The following is a 13,999-nucleotide window of genomic DNA, read 5'->3' on the forward strand; positions in this document are numbered from 1 at the left end:
AATTATAACACCCAAAATAACTCCAGATCACTGTTTATCAGAGACTATTTAATGGCTGGAGTAACACCATAATTAAAAAAATGATGTGCTTTTTACACTACTTTGTTATTGCCGCATGAGGAAAACTGAAGTTTCACCAGAAAGTAAATTTTTCAATGACTTCTTAAAAATAGACATGCCCTTTTTCCTTGTTCATAAAATGCATCATAGCAGTTACAAAATGGTGAACGGGCCAATGGCAAGTGAGCTGCAGCTCCAGCAGTGGTGTTGATGAGGAGATTGCTCCCTCCCGTGCCCCTTTCTGGCTGTCTGTGCACACACTCAATTAGAAAACCTGCCTCTCTCCTAAATGTACTGCAGGGCTCATCACATTCTGCAACACGCCCCCCGGCCCCAGGGGTCTGCCTTCAGCAGTGGACCAGCACAGAACCCAGCGAGACTACAAATATGTCTACATTCTAATATGTCATTAGGAGTGTTCTTAAGTGAACATTCTACTACTGATTTAACAGCCAATACTGGTGACTGAAAGCAGGAGCGTTCTCGAACACCATTCCAAAAGAGCATTCCAAAAAAACAGGGTTAATGTCATTCCACTGTCCACTGATTGGCTGCACTGCAGTGAGGTGTGATTTTATGTAGTATTATTTGTTATATGCAACCGATACAAACACAAATAACCTCCCTACCGACCCTGAGGGGCATGAGCCTGGCTGGGAGCATCAGGTAAGGCAGCATAATGTTAAGGGAGTAACTCCAAGGCTGTTGGTACAGTTCCCAGGTGCAGCACTGCTGTTGAACTCCTGAGAAAGGTACTTCACCTTAATCGGGTCAGTAGCTATCCAGCTGTGGATGGCATGTAAGAGAATGCAAGCAGTGTAAGATCTGAATAAGAGTATCAGCTGAAATGCATAAAACACAGAAGTATACCGTAACCTGCTGCCAAGTCTGGATGCTGGCGCCATAGGGAAACCATTTCCTCCCCAGCCCTATGGATAGTTCCAAAATGGACGCTGCTGTGAGATCCAGCTAGAGACCAGCTTGAAATTGACCAGCTACCAGCTGCTTCAACACAAAGCCTGAGCTTGTCAAGCCATGCTGAGCATGGACCTGGTCAGAACTGGTCGATCAGCTACCATCTGTTTCAAACCCCAGCTTTAGGGGTTGTTCTCAGCGGGGGGACGATTCCAAACGCGTGACGTGTGAAAAGGTGCGGCGTGCGCAGTGGCGAGGGATTCGGCGAGGTGTTACCTGCTTGTCCTGGAGGTCGGTGGAGAGCTCATAGCTCTCGGAGAGCGAGCGCGAGCGCTTGATGGCCTCCTCCTCGGCCTGCTTGCGGAGGATGGACTGCGAGTGCTGCAGCTTGGGCCGCCGGTGCCGCTGGGGTCCGGGCGGGGCCGCGTGGGCGTAGAGCGGGGCCTGGAAGTGGTCCGGGCTGAGGATGGCGGCGCGGCTCACGGGCCCTCGGCTGTAGCCCCCGCCGCAGTCCAGGGAGGGGTCCGACTCGGCGCCCGGGGCGTCACCTTCCACGCTGGAACAAGAGGAAACAAGACCCCCCCGGTCACTAATGGGACCTTAACCAGACCCCCGGTCACTAATGGGATCTTAACGAGACCTCCGGTCACTAATGAGACCCCCGGTCACTAAGAACACCCACGGTCACTAACGGAACACCCGGTCACTAATGGGACCCTAACGAGACCCCCCCGCTGAGATGTGAGGTACACCTCGCGTCCTCACATCTCAGCAGACCCGGGTCAAATATGTGACTGTTGTGGATTCTGAAAAGTATTCGAACCCAAAACAATTATGTATTTTACCCAGCTCTGCATCTCACAGTACACTACATTACATTTTATTTGGCAGACCTTTTTATCAAAAGGTACGCACAAAACAGTGTATATCAAGGTCATACAACAAACAACTGAAAACGGCAGATGAGGTACACATCAGTTTGACCCTAAGCCAATGGAAAACAAACCTTACACCTTAAACCCATCACAGAACTCATTCTGTGTAACTTTCAACGTCAGCGAGCGTGAATGAGCCACAGAGGCAGTGAAATCCACAGTCCAAAGAACATCACTCCAACGTGACTCTGCATCGCAGAGAACAATGACATATACATGCTCAGAGGCATTACAGGGAGGAACCGTGATAATGACAACACATTACACAATGCATACTGCACACTATACCCACTGGCAAGACAGAGACGGCACCAAAGGAACAGCATTGCAAACAGCATTCCAGAGCAACTCAACAGTGCTCACTACTTCCTTCAGACCTCCAGCAGTGGATTCTTCAACTAGGGCACATTTATGACTTCATAATACTCGGTTCCCAGGAAGCAGCCATCAAGTAAACAACTTTGTTTACTTGGAACGGTGCGTTAGATCTTTCCTTGTATTGCCCAAATACACTCGCAGAAATAAAGTGACAGTGGAGGTACATTATTGTTCTTCAAAGGATCAAATGTACCCTGAGAGTACATGTTCTCTGTGGGTACAAATGAGTATGCTTTACAAACAAAAAAGGTACAAATTTGCGATATGTATGTAATGCTGGCCCCCAGCGAAAAGCATTTGTACTTTTTTAGGCACTTTTCCTTCCTTTATTTCTGAGAGTGTACCGGTCGCTCAGCGACTGTGAGACTGTGAGAACAGCAGAAACCACAGATTGTACCGTACCGTACCTTGGCTGCTTCTGCAACCACAGAGGAAACAAACATAAATCAGATGTCAGGAGTGATTACACAGGAGCCAAGCACTGTTTACCAATGCATAGCATATTAATGAGATAACCTACCTTCCCCAATCCGCGCAATCAATTCAATTAACGAAGTAAACGCTTCGCTTTTTTTACCTCATCCCTGAGAAATGAGTTTTCTTGGCTAAACTAACAACTACACGCTTCTTACACGTCCAAACTCTTCCTCCACAACCTGGCAGCCATTTTGAGGACTGGAGAAGTTCAAAGTACAATGTACCAAAGTGCAGCAGATACCTTGGCTATTGCGTCTTACAGTATGTTTGCCCATCCCTTTTCCTGGAGATCTTCTGTCTTATACGGCAGGTTTTCGTTTCAGCCCTAACATGACACACCTGATGCTACTAATTAGCAGCTCAATGAGATCAAAAGCTATTGAATGAGATGTGCTTTCTTATGGTTGGACTGAAAACCTACTGTAAGGAAGATCGCCAGGAACAGGGTTGGGAAACTCTGCTCTAGCTGTTGAATGAGGCGTGCACTGTTAGCGTTGGAGTGAAAACCAACAGTCCAGAAGATTCTTCAGGAACAGGGTTGGGCAGCCTTGCTCTAGCTGTTAAATGAGGCGTGCTTTGCTAGTGTTGGAGTGAAAACCTACAGTACAGAAGATCTCCAGGAACAGGGTTGAGCAGCCCCGTCTTAGGGGAGCCCGAATCTATTGTATTGAAACTGGTACAGGGACCAACATGATTTAATTTCATCTCCATTTATGGCGAAGGTCTGTGGAGCCTCCAGAGCATGTTGTTATGGGTGTATATTATGTGCATGAACACAGATGCCAATGTGGATTCAAGTTCAGTACAGAGACAAAATCTGTTTTTCCTCTGCCACAAAAGAGCCATAGAAAGAAGGGGGTAGATTATTTCCATATGTGTGAATGATGTCATATTTAGCGATCTGAATAACATTCAAATGCTTCGGACTCCTGTGAAGCTCTCACGCACTTCCATAGGGGAGTTGGATTACAGCCAATCGCACAGCTTATTTTTGCACAGTATGACGAGCATCCCACTCATTCTTTGGACAGACTTTGGGTTTCTAATGCGTAGAATCTATTACATTCTCAACACAGAAATAATTCTATGGGTGGAGCCCTTTCACGAGAGCTTATTGAGAACCACTTCACTGAATTAATGCCTGTAATCATGCATCCGATTTGTCATGTAATACGAATATGAAAATATTGATGAGAAATAAACACGTGATTTGTCTATATAAAGCTGACAAAATTCTCATAAAACTCTCAATTTCCTGGAAGACAGTTTTTAGGATAAAACATTCTTCATGCAGATGGAATTTCCTTCACCACAGTAAATTCCACATCCCTTTCATTTCATTGGTACCTGGACAGTGGTGATTCAACTTCAGAGTTGCGCTCCACCAGCAATGAGGGGCAAGGCCAGCAGAGGAGGGCAAGCTCTCCTCCCTCGGGAATCACAGAAAACTACTCACTTCCCCAAACGCGTCGTGTACGCTCTGGCACTCAGAACCACAGTCTTCCATTAACCTCGCTGATTAAATGCTGTTCTTTTAATCAACTAAATTACCGCACAGCAGAGCATATAGTGCTATCGAGATGAGCATTTGCAGTGATTCCAAACAAACCGCTTGAGTTTACTCCCGGAGGACTGAACTGAACAAGATTAGACTAAATGCACGGTGCGCTTAAGATTGCGTTCATAATAAAGAGGAATCGCGTTAATGACTACAATGCAGGTATAAACGCTGGTAACAAGACGCTTAAAATCCCTTGATTGACAAAGAGAGAACGGCCATGCCCGGCACAGGATCTCCACACTGGTCCAAGCAGGTTTGAAGGTAATGACTCCCTGGCAGACGACCGTATACAACCGTTAAAGTCACGGTTATACGTCTGACCGTGATTTCCGAACTGCCAATCACCCGCAAACGCCCAGAATTACGGGTCCTATAACCACACATTTATCGCCCTTTCATACCAGTGGGTCTATGCCGTGTTTCCGCCTCTCTCCTCCCCTCGGAACAAAAGCCGACAGCCAATTTTAGATCTTACAGTGTTGCTAGCGAACTGACAGCCTGCCAAAAATAAAGCCAGCGGATTCCCAGAAGGCTGCATGCAAATGCGAGAGCTTAGGAGCTGACTGTCTGTCTGGGGCTTTATTCGCCCCAGGAAAAGAGGATCAAGCGGCAGCTAACGACACACGAAAGGGAGCGTGCCTTTGCCACTTTGTACCTCGTTTTCTTTGACGTCGTAGCGCGGGCAAAATTATGTTGCACTAGTTTTCCGATAACGCCTGGAAAAATACCTGTATATTTAAAGCCGTGTCGCCTGTCACCAGACAGCAGAATTAAATAACAACAGAGACACAGGGACCCTCTTCAGATGTGTCCATTATCCACTTCATCTCATTCACTCTTAGTAATAATACAGTAATACTACAAAGGCTTATCCATTCACAGACGTTATATTCATCGCGTAGCCTACGATATCACAAGAACGACTCACCCCATTGCTGCATGATTGCATTGTCATAATAAGGTAATTTGAGGCTTGAGCAGATTAGTTAGGAGAGTGAATAAAATATTAAGTGATAAAATGCATGGAAAATCAAACCCAAGGGGCAAGTACGCTGTACACCATCATGCTAAGACACAGCACACGATACAGGTCTCTGTGTGAGCAAAATATAACATATAACAAGTTCAGACACTTGAAATAATCACCCTTTAGATGCATCTTCCCAACCATCTGTCAGAACTAACAGCCACATACCAAACAGAAGTGAGAACCACATTTTCCTGTTACATTTTAATTTGCAGGATAGCAAACAATCATTTTATACAAATTTAAAAAGCTGCCAAAAATATGCAATAAATAATGAACGCATCTATACATTCACAAACAGACACATAGTGGACTGGGGGCCAGTGGTGAGAGATGCCATAGAAAGTTTATTAAATATGAATGCAGCATCTACATACTCCACAACAGAATATGTGGTATTATGATAGATAGGCTGGATAGGACAGATTTTGTGGTAACACCTTGCTAAGACACATATTCAGTCTGTGTAGAAGATACAATTTCTAGTTCAAGACAGACCATGACAGACTGTGCAGCATGATATCTGTCACAGTGATGACCCCAAAATGACCCCCCTGCCCACTCAATGTACTTGGTAGCCTGTGGTATCTCTGGTGTGTTGTGCACTACTCAGTAGACCAGAACCTCCTGTGAAATGCCAGTGTGTATTAAGAGAACAATTTGAATGCTACACAGAAGCCCATTTCAGGTGACACTGATGGCAACTCATTTTCCTTACTTTGCCTCTTGGGCCAAAAGGATTGCACGACTCGGTGGCTACGACCATGTGATTGCTTTGTCTTCCTTTAGGATTTCTGGGAATCGGTGGCAAAGAGGATTTGGGTATTTTGGCCTCTTCACACTTCCTCGAACACAGTTATTATATTCCCGCCCGTCTGTGTGCCAGGTGCATCCAATATCTCACCCGTAAGACGGATGAGCGTTCGAAAACCTCGAGAGAATTATGGTATCTGAGCGACGGAGGCCAGCCAGCCTTGAAATGCGGCTTTCGCTTTGTCAAAATATGCCAAGTTTAAACAAAAACGTTTCACAAATGTCTGCCACGAGGTTCCACAGGACCTGCGCGGGTGAGGTGCCTGAGTCAACAGGTGGATTCAGATTCGCACGGAGAGATGCCCACTACCCTGGGAGGTCTCTGCAGATCTTCGTAATCGCAACACTTCCTGGCACACAGGAAAATTGACCTTCTGGGTCAATGGTGTTGTGTAAAATAAGTGTGCTAAAATACAAGGCAATGCAACGGTCACTGTTAAGACTCCCAACATGCAATTAGGAAGGGTTGAACCTAATCTCCATTGATTTCATACTGTGTGTGTGTGTGTGTGTGTCTGTGTGTGCTTGCATGCGTGTGTGTGTGTATGCATACACTCAGCATACACTCTGTATGGGTAATGCTGAGAGTCAGCAGTACAGACAGAAAGCGTGTTAGTCTGAGTGGTTCTCCTTCAAAGGCACATCAATGTGCCGTCCTCTGTGTTTCTTGCAGATTACCCCCTGTTGACTTTCACCCAGCAGACTCACCAGCTTCTGTTATGCAAACGAAGCCACGGTTCAGTGCTGTCTGACAAATGGAGATGGTCTTTTGTGTGTGTGTGTATGTGTGTGTGTGTGTGCGTGTACCTGCGTGTGTGTCTGTATGCCTGTGTGTGTGTGTGTGTGTGTGTGTGTATGTGTGTGCCTGCGTGTGTGTGTGCGTATGCCTGCGTGCGTGTGTGTGTGTGTGTGTGTGTGCGCGTATGCCTGCGTGCGTGTGTTTGTGTGTGTGTGTGCATGCATGTATGCCTGTGTGTGTATGTGTGTCCTGGCTGAAGGAAATACAGCTCTTTCCAACTCATCTCAGCAGCCTACAGTCTCTCTTCAGCTGCCTCTCCCAGCCAATCACAGACGAGGAAGGGCGGTGGCCAAGGACAGACCTCTCAATCCGCCTGAACCCCTCGGCCCTCTCGTTCTGCCCAGGTCTGCCCATGTCGAATCCCCCTCCCCCTCGGCCATACCCACACCCGTGACCGAGATTTAAATTTCTATTTCAATTTCACTTCTCGGCTCACGCTATTTTATGGGGCTCTGAATGCAAATTGGAAGCCGTTTAATTAGACGGATGAAGAAAGACGGGCTTAATTGTTCCGCGAAACGTGCCCTAATACGCTTGTGTTCGCAAGAGGAATCTAATTGGAACATGATGAATAGTTTGAATGGAGGACGGTGTGAATGTAGCCTACTATTTTTTTAGGACACAACGGTGTTCCTTTCAGGGCCTGCACACGGTTGCACAAAACACTGACACTGGGGCTGGAGAAAGCCGGCAAGGGCCCCACATCCTTCACTAACACAGACTGCGAAACAAAACAACAAAGAAAGATTATTCCTGTTCCTAGTTTTTTTTTTTTTTTTTTTTGGTCAACATGAAAGCCAGTATCGCTTCGTGACTTGTTACTGTCCAAAGCACGCTTTAAAATCTATGGTTCAATAAACCAGCTGATTAATGGAGACGTTTCATTTTTGTGACTCAGGGGCTGGCTGGGATGAGAGTCTCTTAACTGTCATGCGTTTCTCTGACCGCATGGTAACATTTCACCTCTAAAAACCACCAGAACACATACAGTAATACGTATCGATTCACTGCCCTAAACAGGTACACACACTAAGTTGGCCTCAGCAAGTATTTTCTTATACTTAGACTTAAAATTTAGCTAAAAAAGACACAAATATTTCCACATTTCAAGATTTGCCAGGGGGGTAAGAAAATTGTTATGTCAAGCAAACAGTTAATTAGTTGCTCATTTTCTACTTGAAAGAAAAAAAGTAATTATAAGACGGAAAATAATACTTTATTTCTTGTAGTACTGGAGGCCTGCCGAGTCCATTCACTTCTATCTGAACTGTGGAGGCTCTGGACTCAGGAGAGTGCCACAGAAGTGTTTGTGCTTCTAGTACTGGAGAGGGGGGGGGGTTATTGAAATGACAGGGGACAGGGACAGGTGGAGGAGGTCAGAGGACAGCGGCGCGTGGCTAGATTGGGTTTCTCCTTCACTTGCTCTTGATGTGTGGGAAAGGGGAGCAGCTGCTGCCAGCTCCGCTCAAGGGTGAAGAAGAGGAGGAGGAGGAGGAGGAAGGGCAAGGCCTCAGGCCCGGTGCCTGCAGTGTGCCTGCCTCCGTACGATGCGGCACAGTGCCCTTACCACAGACATCGGTAAACCCCTTCTCCCTGCATACACCCTTCCTCTGCATTTTAGCAGTTACCGCTGATGCTCGAGCTCCCCTGTCAATGACCTTCCTCTGCAATTTAGCATTTAGCTCTGATGCGACAGCCCCCCCCTTGCCAAAACAATTCCCCTTCATTTTAGCAGTTTGCCCCAATGCTACAGCGCCCCTGCTAATGACCTTCCTCTGCATTTTAGCAGTTAGCTCCGATCGCCGCCATTGTGATCCATTTGGCACAGTCTGCACACGGAGATGCCTGCGATAAGAATTTGTTCCCCGTTATTATATTTAGCACGACGGCTGATGCGATTATGACACAGAATGTTTGTTTTCAATTAAGAGGGAAGCGTCTGAGTGTAAAATCAGTTAGCTCATTGTGCATTCGCAGGCAGTTAGAGGCAAACAGGGAATTTGTCCAAGCGTCTGGCTTAGCAGACGCAGGTGTGTAGGCTTGCTCTGGCATCGCCGTACTGTTTCGAATCATCTGCTCCGTTTATAGGGCCAGAGGATAGACTCTGTGACAATGCCGGAGGCACCACAGGTGAAGTTAGCGATGACGAATATATAAGATATTCTGCCGGGCTCATCGAAAAATGCTATTTTAGCACATTTTTACTGGAAACGCTCTGGATGAAACCCAAGAGTAACACATGAAAGAATGCATTCTTCCTTCACTGATTTTTTCCCTTAATGATGCACTTAAGTACTACTGTTCTCTTAAGCAGTCGTTCTCTGTTGTCCATTACGAGACACAAATTCCCTGGAGATTCTTAGGAAGGACGTTCAAAAACACACAATGAAAACATTCCCCATACGGGCACTTTCAAAAGTGCATCCATAACTTTGCGTTCTTAACATTTCTCCTTTAGAAATACTACAAAAATGCTCACCTTTAACACATTTTATGGTATAGGAAAATGTGACTGTAGTGGCACTAAAACTAAAATTGTTGCTCAGAATTCCAGATGGTGAAGTTTGGGAACGATTGCAAATGTAAGCTGATATCTAAAAAAAAAAGACAAATAGTAAAGCCCAGTTACTCTATGTGCACTGAACTACGCGTAACATGTATTCGCTAAAAGGTGGGGTGGAGTAGATCGGACTGTTCATTCATTACCAGAAGAGCACAAGGACAGGCCCTTCAGAACTACAAAGACACTCTTTTTTTTAATCAAGATCTGAACAAACAAATGACCCTGTCTCGACATTAAACTTCTGGAAATGAAATCCTTTGGCCAAAAGTTCCCCAAACTCAGGGCAGGCCTCTAACCGCCTCATTATGAGTGAGAATGAGACTGGTGGGGTCCGCACGCAGACCAGGCGAATCGAGGAAGCGGGCAGTAAAAACAGCAAATTTGTCTCGAAGGAGAGTGGCAGTGGGGGGTTCTGTTTTCTCACTGTTAATGACCCCCATACTCAGGGGGTACGCTGGCCCTCCTAGGCCCCGTGTCTGTTCGTTTGGCGGGCGGGAGAGACAGGCAGGGCGGGTTTCTCGGCCTGTCCTTCCCCTGGGCGGTTGGAAAAACGTCACCGGGCAAGGAGGGCGGGCAGACAGGAAGAAGCCTGAGTCCCTGGTGCCCGAGGTGGAACACACACAGGAAGTCTGCCCACCAAACCTGAAAATTGGTTGCAGGCCCGAGCAGGGGGGATGGAGGGAGAGAGGGGAGAGAGGAGAGAGAGGAGAGAGAGGCGAGGGGCCCCCCTCCACAGGCGGGGTAGTGCACGCGCCCGGGCCCTCTGCTCTAAACACCAGCACACAGATGTTTCTCCTCTCTCTGCCGAGGCCACTGGCTGCGCACGTCCCCAAGACTACAATGGCCCGCTGTTTTCACCCAAATAACCGAGGCACGCACGTCAAATAAACATTCCTCAAAATGATCATTTATTGACACTTGTCAGTTCTGGACCTACGGAGGACATGAACAATATAGACACACAGTAGAGAATAATGACATGGACCCTTGCAGGATTATTAGGGGTACAGGTAGCAGCGCTGCCTCCAAAATGGCGGCTACCTATTAATGCTGACATGGAGCAATATCCTGCAAGCTGCTCACACACACAAACGCACGCACACACGCACACAATACACACACGCACGCACACACGCTCACACACATGCACACACGCACACTCACACACACACTCACACACACTTACACACACACTTACACACACACACACACACACACACACACGCACACACACACGCACACACACACGCACACACACACGCGCGCGCACGCACACACACACACGCACAAGGCCACATACGGATCAGAATACCTTGAATGGTGACCAGGACAACCTTATTATGGAGGGTGCAGCCAAGCATTACGTAATTGGCACTGCTAGCCCTGCCATGACTTTTTAAGTGCTGGACTTAAGACCCTGGTGTGAAATCTCTCTAATTGACTGTATGTGAGACAGGGCAGGGGATGGGTTCAGAGATGCGATGGGAGGGACAGCACTCAATTCATCTGAAGGCATCATGGCCTCGTCAGGATGGGGAAGCGCTAAAATATGACCACATTAACAGCCTTATCGCTGTCTCATAACATAAATAACACTGTATTAATACTCTGCTGGGCTCAAGGTTAAGTGACAGAGGAGTTTTCACAGTATGTGCACGTATAGAGGGGGAGTAAAGAGGAGGGCAGACAATATTCTAGAAGGGTATATACAGGAGTGAAGTTCAACATGAATCACATGACCAGGTAAGACTCAGACTGACTGTAGGCTCCAAAAACACAGGTTTGCAAGACCTTAGAATTATGGTCCCACAAGAGTAAAAAATGTTGACAAAAATGAGTTAGATAAGTCATACATATGTTGTTTACAGGGTAATTTGGTACGATTTTGAGATTGTACAGCCAGAGTACTTTTATGGCGTCTGTCACATTGATCTCTGAAGAACAGCCCTGCATTTCAGTTTTGCTGTGTACAATTTGAAGACTTTGAAGCTCACTATCTCAAAACAGCTCAGAACGCAGATAGAACCTTACAATTCCAAGGTCACCATTGGTCAGCAGGGAAATCCTGCGGCTGTCAGAGCAGCTGAATACCATTATTAATCCATATTAAATTTCCCTCAGTAACCAAGCATTTTATAACACCGACACAATCAGTTCTGCTGACCGAGAATCGTTATTTCAGTCCCGTCATTCAGTTACAGCAGTATCGAATGTACCTGACCCACAACGGTGAGTTTTAATCACTATATGGCGTCGTTGAGTTGATTAATCAAGAGTTAACGGGTGATGTGGTGTGAGCAGTAAACAGAGCCTGTATTGACAAGCACGGCACGCACCCGGAAAAAACACTACAGCCCTATTGACAGAGCAGGAAATGCTTGGACATCATAAATAAAGCATTCATAGTTGTAACAAAGCACTCTCTTTATTAAAGCCACCACACTCTGTCCCTGAAACATAAGTACCCCATTGATTTAGGTGCATTTATCCAATAACATTAAATTGCCATTTTCTTTATAATTAATAACAATTTTTTTTTTTTTTCACCACTATTTCCCACTGATTGAATCGGAGAGTCAGGCCTGAGATGGCTCCCTGTTTGAGCAATCACAGCCACTGCTGTGGATGGAGAATAAATTCAAGCTTCTCGCTTGATTGCGAAGAAGTGCTGGTCCTCTGGCTACATAACACGCGGTAATGGGAGCGATACATCACAGCATGGATTTAATATCAACAAGGCCATTGTATTTTTTTGTACAAACCGAATTAGAATCTACGCATTGATTTCTGAAGACTCAGGTTTTTTCAGGTGAACACTAATGCAAAATTAGGATTGCATTAATCCCGATTTTATATGACATCATGTACAAATACATTTCAAGTCGTACAGTACGTTAATATTATATAAACAGCACAGATTTGATGAAATAATATCAATACAAAAATTCAAATAGAATGGTCACTCAATTAACTGAAAGCAAATACCCATAAACTTGTTGCAGAATCAATCCGATAGTGTCTCAGAGAAGATAACCTGAAGATATACCTGCACATTAAATGGAAACACCCAACTCATGGAGATGACTGGAGCCATATAATTATTCATATGCCAGCAGACATCTATTATTAATAGACATTATGAATATGCACTCATGCTGAAGGTGTGAAACAGACAGGGGTAGTGTGAGCGGCAGTGTGTGTGGAGTCCCAGCATAGCAGCAGATTGTTCTGCACTGCACTGCACTGCACACTCAGATGGGCCAAACCCAGCGTTAGCATTAGCGTTAGCACATACTGCCTCCTGCACTCAACTATAGTGGCTGTCTCAGTGTCACCTGACTGCTATCTCTCACTGAACCACACACACACACACACACACACACACACACCCCACACACACACACGCGCACACCCCCCCCCCCCCCCCCCGCCCCCCTCCACACACACACACACACACACACACACACACACACACACACCTACCAGCTGTCCAGTTCCAGCTCCAGCTCCAGCAGGGACTGAGTCTTCTCTGAAGTGCAGTGCAAACACCACATGTTGATCCCCGATCGCCCAAAATAATGTTACCATCGCCTGGCCCTCGGGCCTCAGATAAACGCTCGGTCACGGTTCCCACAGCGACGGGGTGAGTGGCAGGAGCAGGGCAGAGCTCCGGTCCAGCCAAGCCAAGCCCAGGCACACAACCCCACAAGCCCCACACACTCCTCTCTCTAACACCCTTCTGCTCCACAGCTCCTGGCAGCAGCCAGGCAGGCAGGGAGGGAGGGAGGGAGGGAGGGAGGGAGCTGGGGTAGTGCGGGTGGGCGTAGGGGGGTGTGTGCTAACTGGAGCCGGGGAGAGAGAGTGAGGGGGAGGCGGGGGGGGGGGAGAGAGAGCGAGGGGGAGGGGGAGGGAGGGGAATTCCTCCAGCGCCACACAACGCGCGCGCACGGCGCACGGAATACAAATGACCCGGGCCAACGGGGCGCCGGCTACGGCCCGTCTGATTGGCCACATGGGCAGGGGAAAAGAAAACCTTCCACGGGGAGGAAGAAAGGGAGAGGAAGAGAGAGAGAAAGAGAGGGGGAGAGAGAGAGAGATGGGGGAAAAGCGGGAGAGAAATGGGGGAGAAAGAGAGAGAGAGAGGGGGAGAGGGAGAAAGACTGAGAGACTGGATAACAGCCGGAACGGGCAGGAATGTGGCCGGGAGACAGCGTTGAGGAGAGAGCCCCTCTAATAATACCCTGCTCCAGGGCCCAGGCTGTGGGGCAGAGGGAGCCGGCGTGTCGCCCTCGCACACAGCTCCAGAGCCCCCAGCAGCCCCCCGGAGCAGACAGCCAGCCCCGCTTTGTGACAGGACAGACGCTGGACTCTGTTTACTGGAACAGCATGTGTGGGGCTCCTCTTAAAGGGCCAGCGCTGCTTTTCACTTCGCTTACTCCACAGCTTAGATTACCAAGCCACAGGGACTTGT

General features: G+C 47.3%; 1 protein-coding gene across 6 annotated transcripts in view; it reads right to left on the reverse strand.

Moving 5' to 3' along the window:
• iqsec1b (IQ motif and Sec7 domain ArfGEF 1b) overlaps window positions 1-13,999 on the reverse strand; it is a 194,637-nt gene that overhangs the window by 17,303 nt on the left and 163,335 nt on the right. For 4 of the 6 annotated variants that reach the window (XM_061219406.1, XM_061219404.1, XM_061219408.1 and 1 more), the window contains one exon: window positions 1,252-1,531. The exons of 1 other annotated variant lie outside the window; for it this stretch is intronic. In XM_061219406.1, the coding sequence (XP_061075390.1) occupies window positions 1,252-1,531 (280 nt within the window). Of the gene's footprint in view, window positions 1-1,251; window positions 1,532-13,011; window positions 13,267-13,999 lie in introns of those variants that run through there. One more of the 6 variants, XM_061219407.1, reaches the window with a different exon arrangement.

The sequence above is a fragment of the Conger conger genome, chromosome 14, assembly GCF_963514075.1.
Source record: "Conger conger chromosome 14, fConCon1.1, whole genome shotgun sequence".
NCBI classification, from domain to species: Eukaryota; Metazoa; Chordata; class Actinopteri; order Anguilliformes; family Congridae; genus Conger; species Conger conger.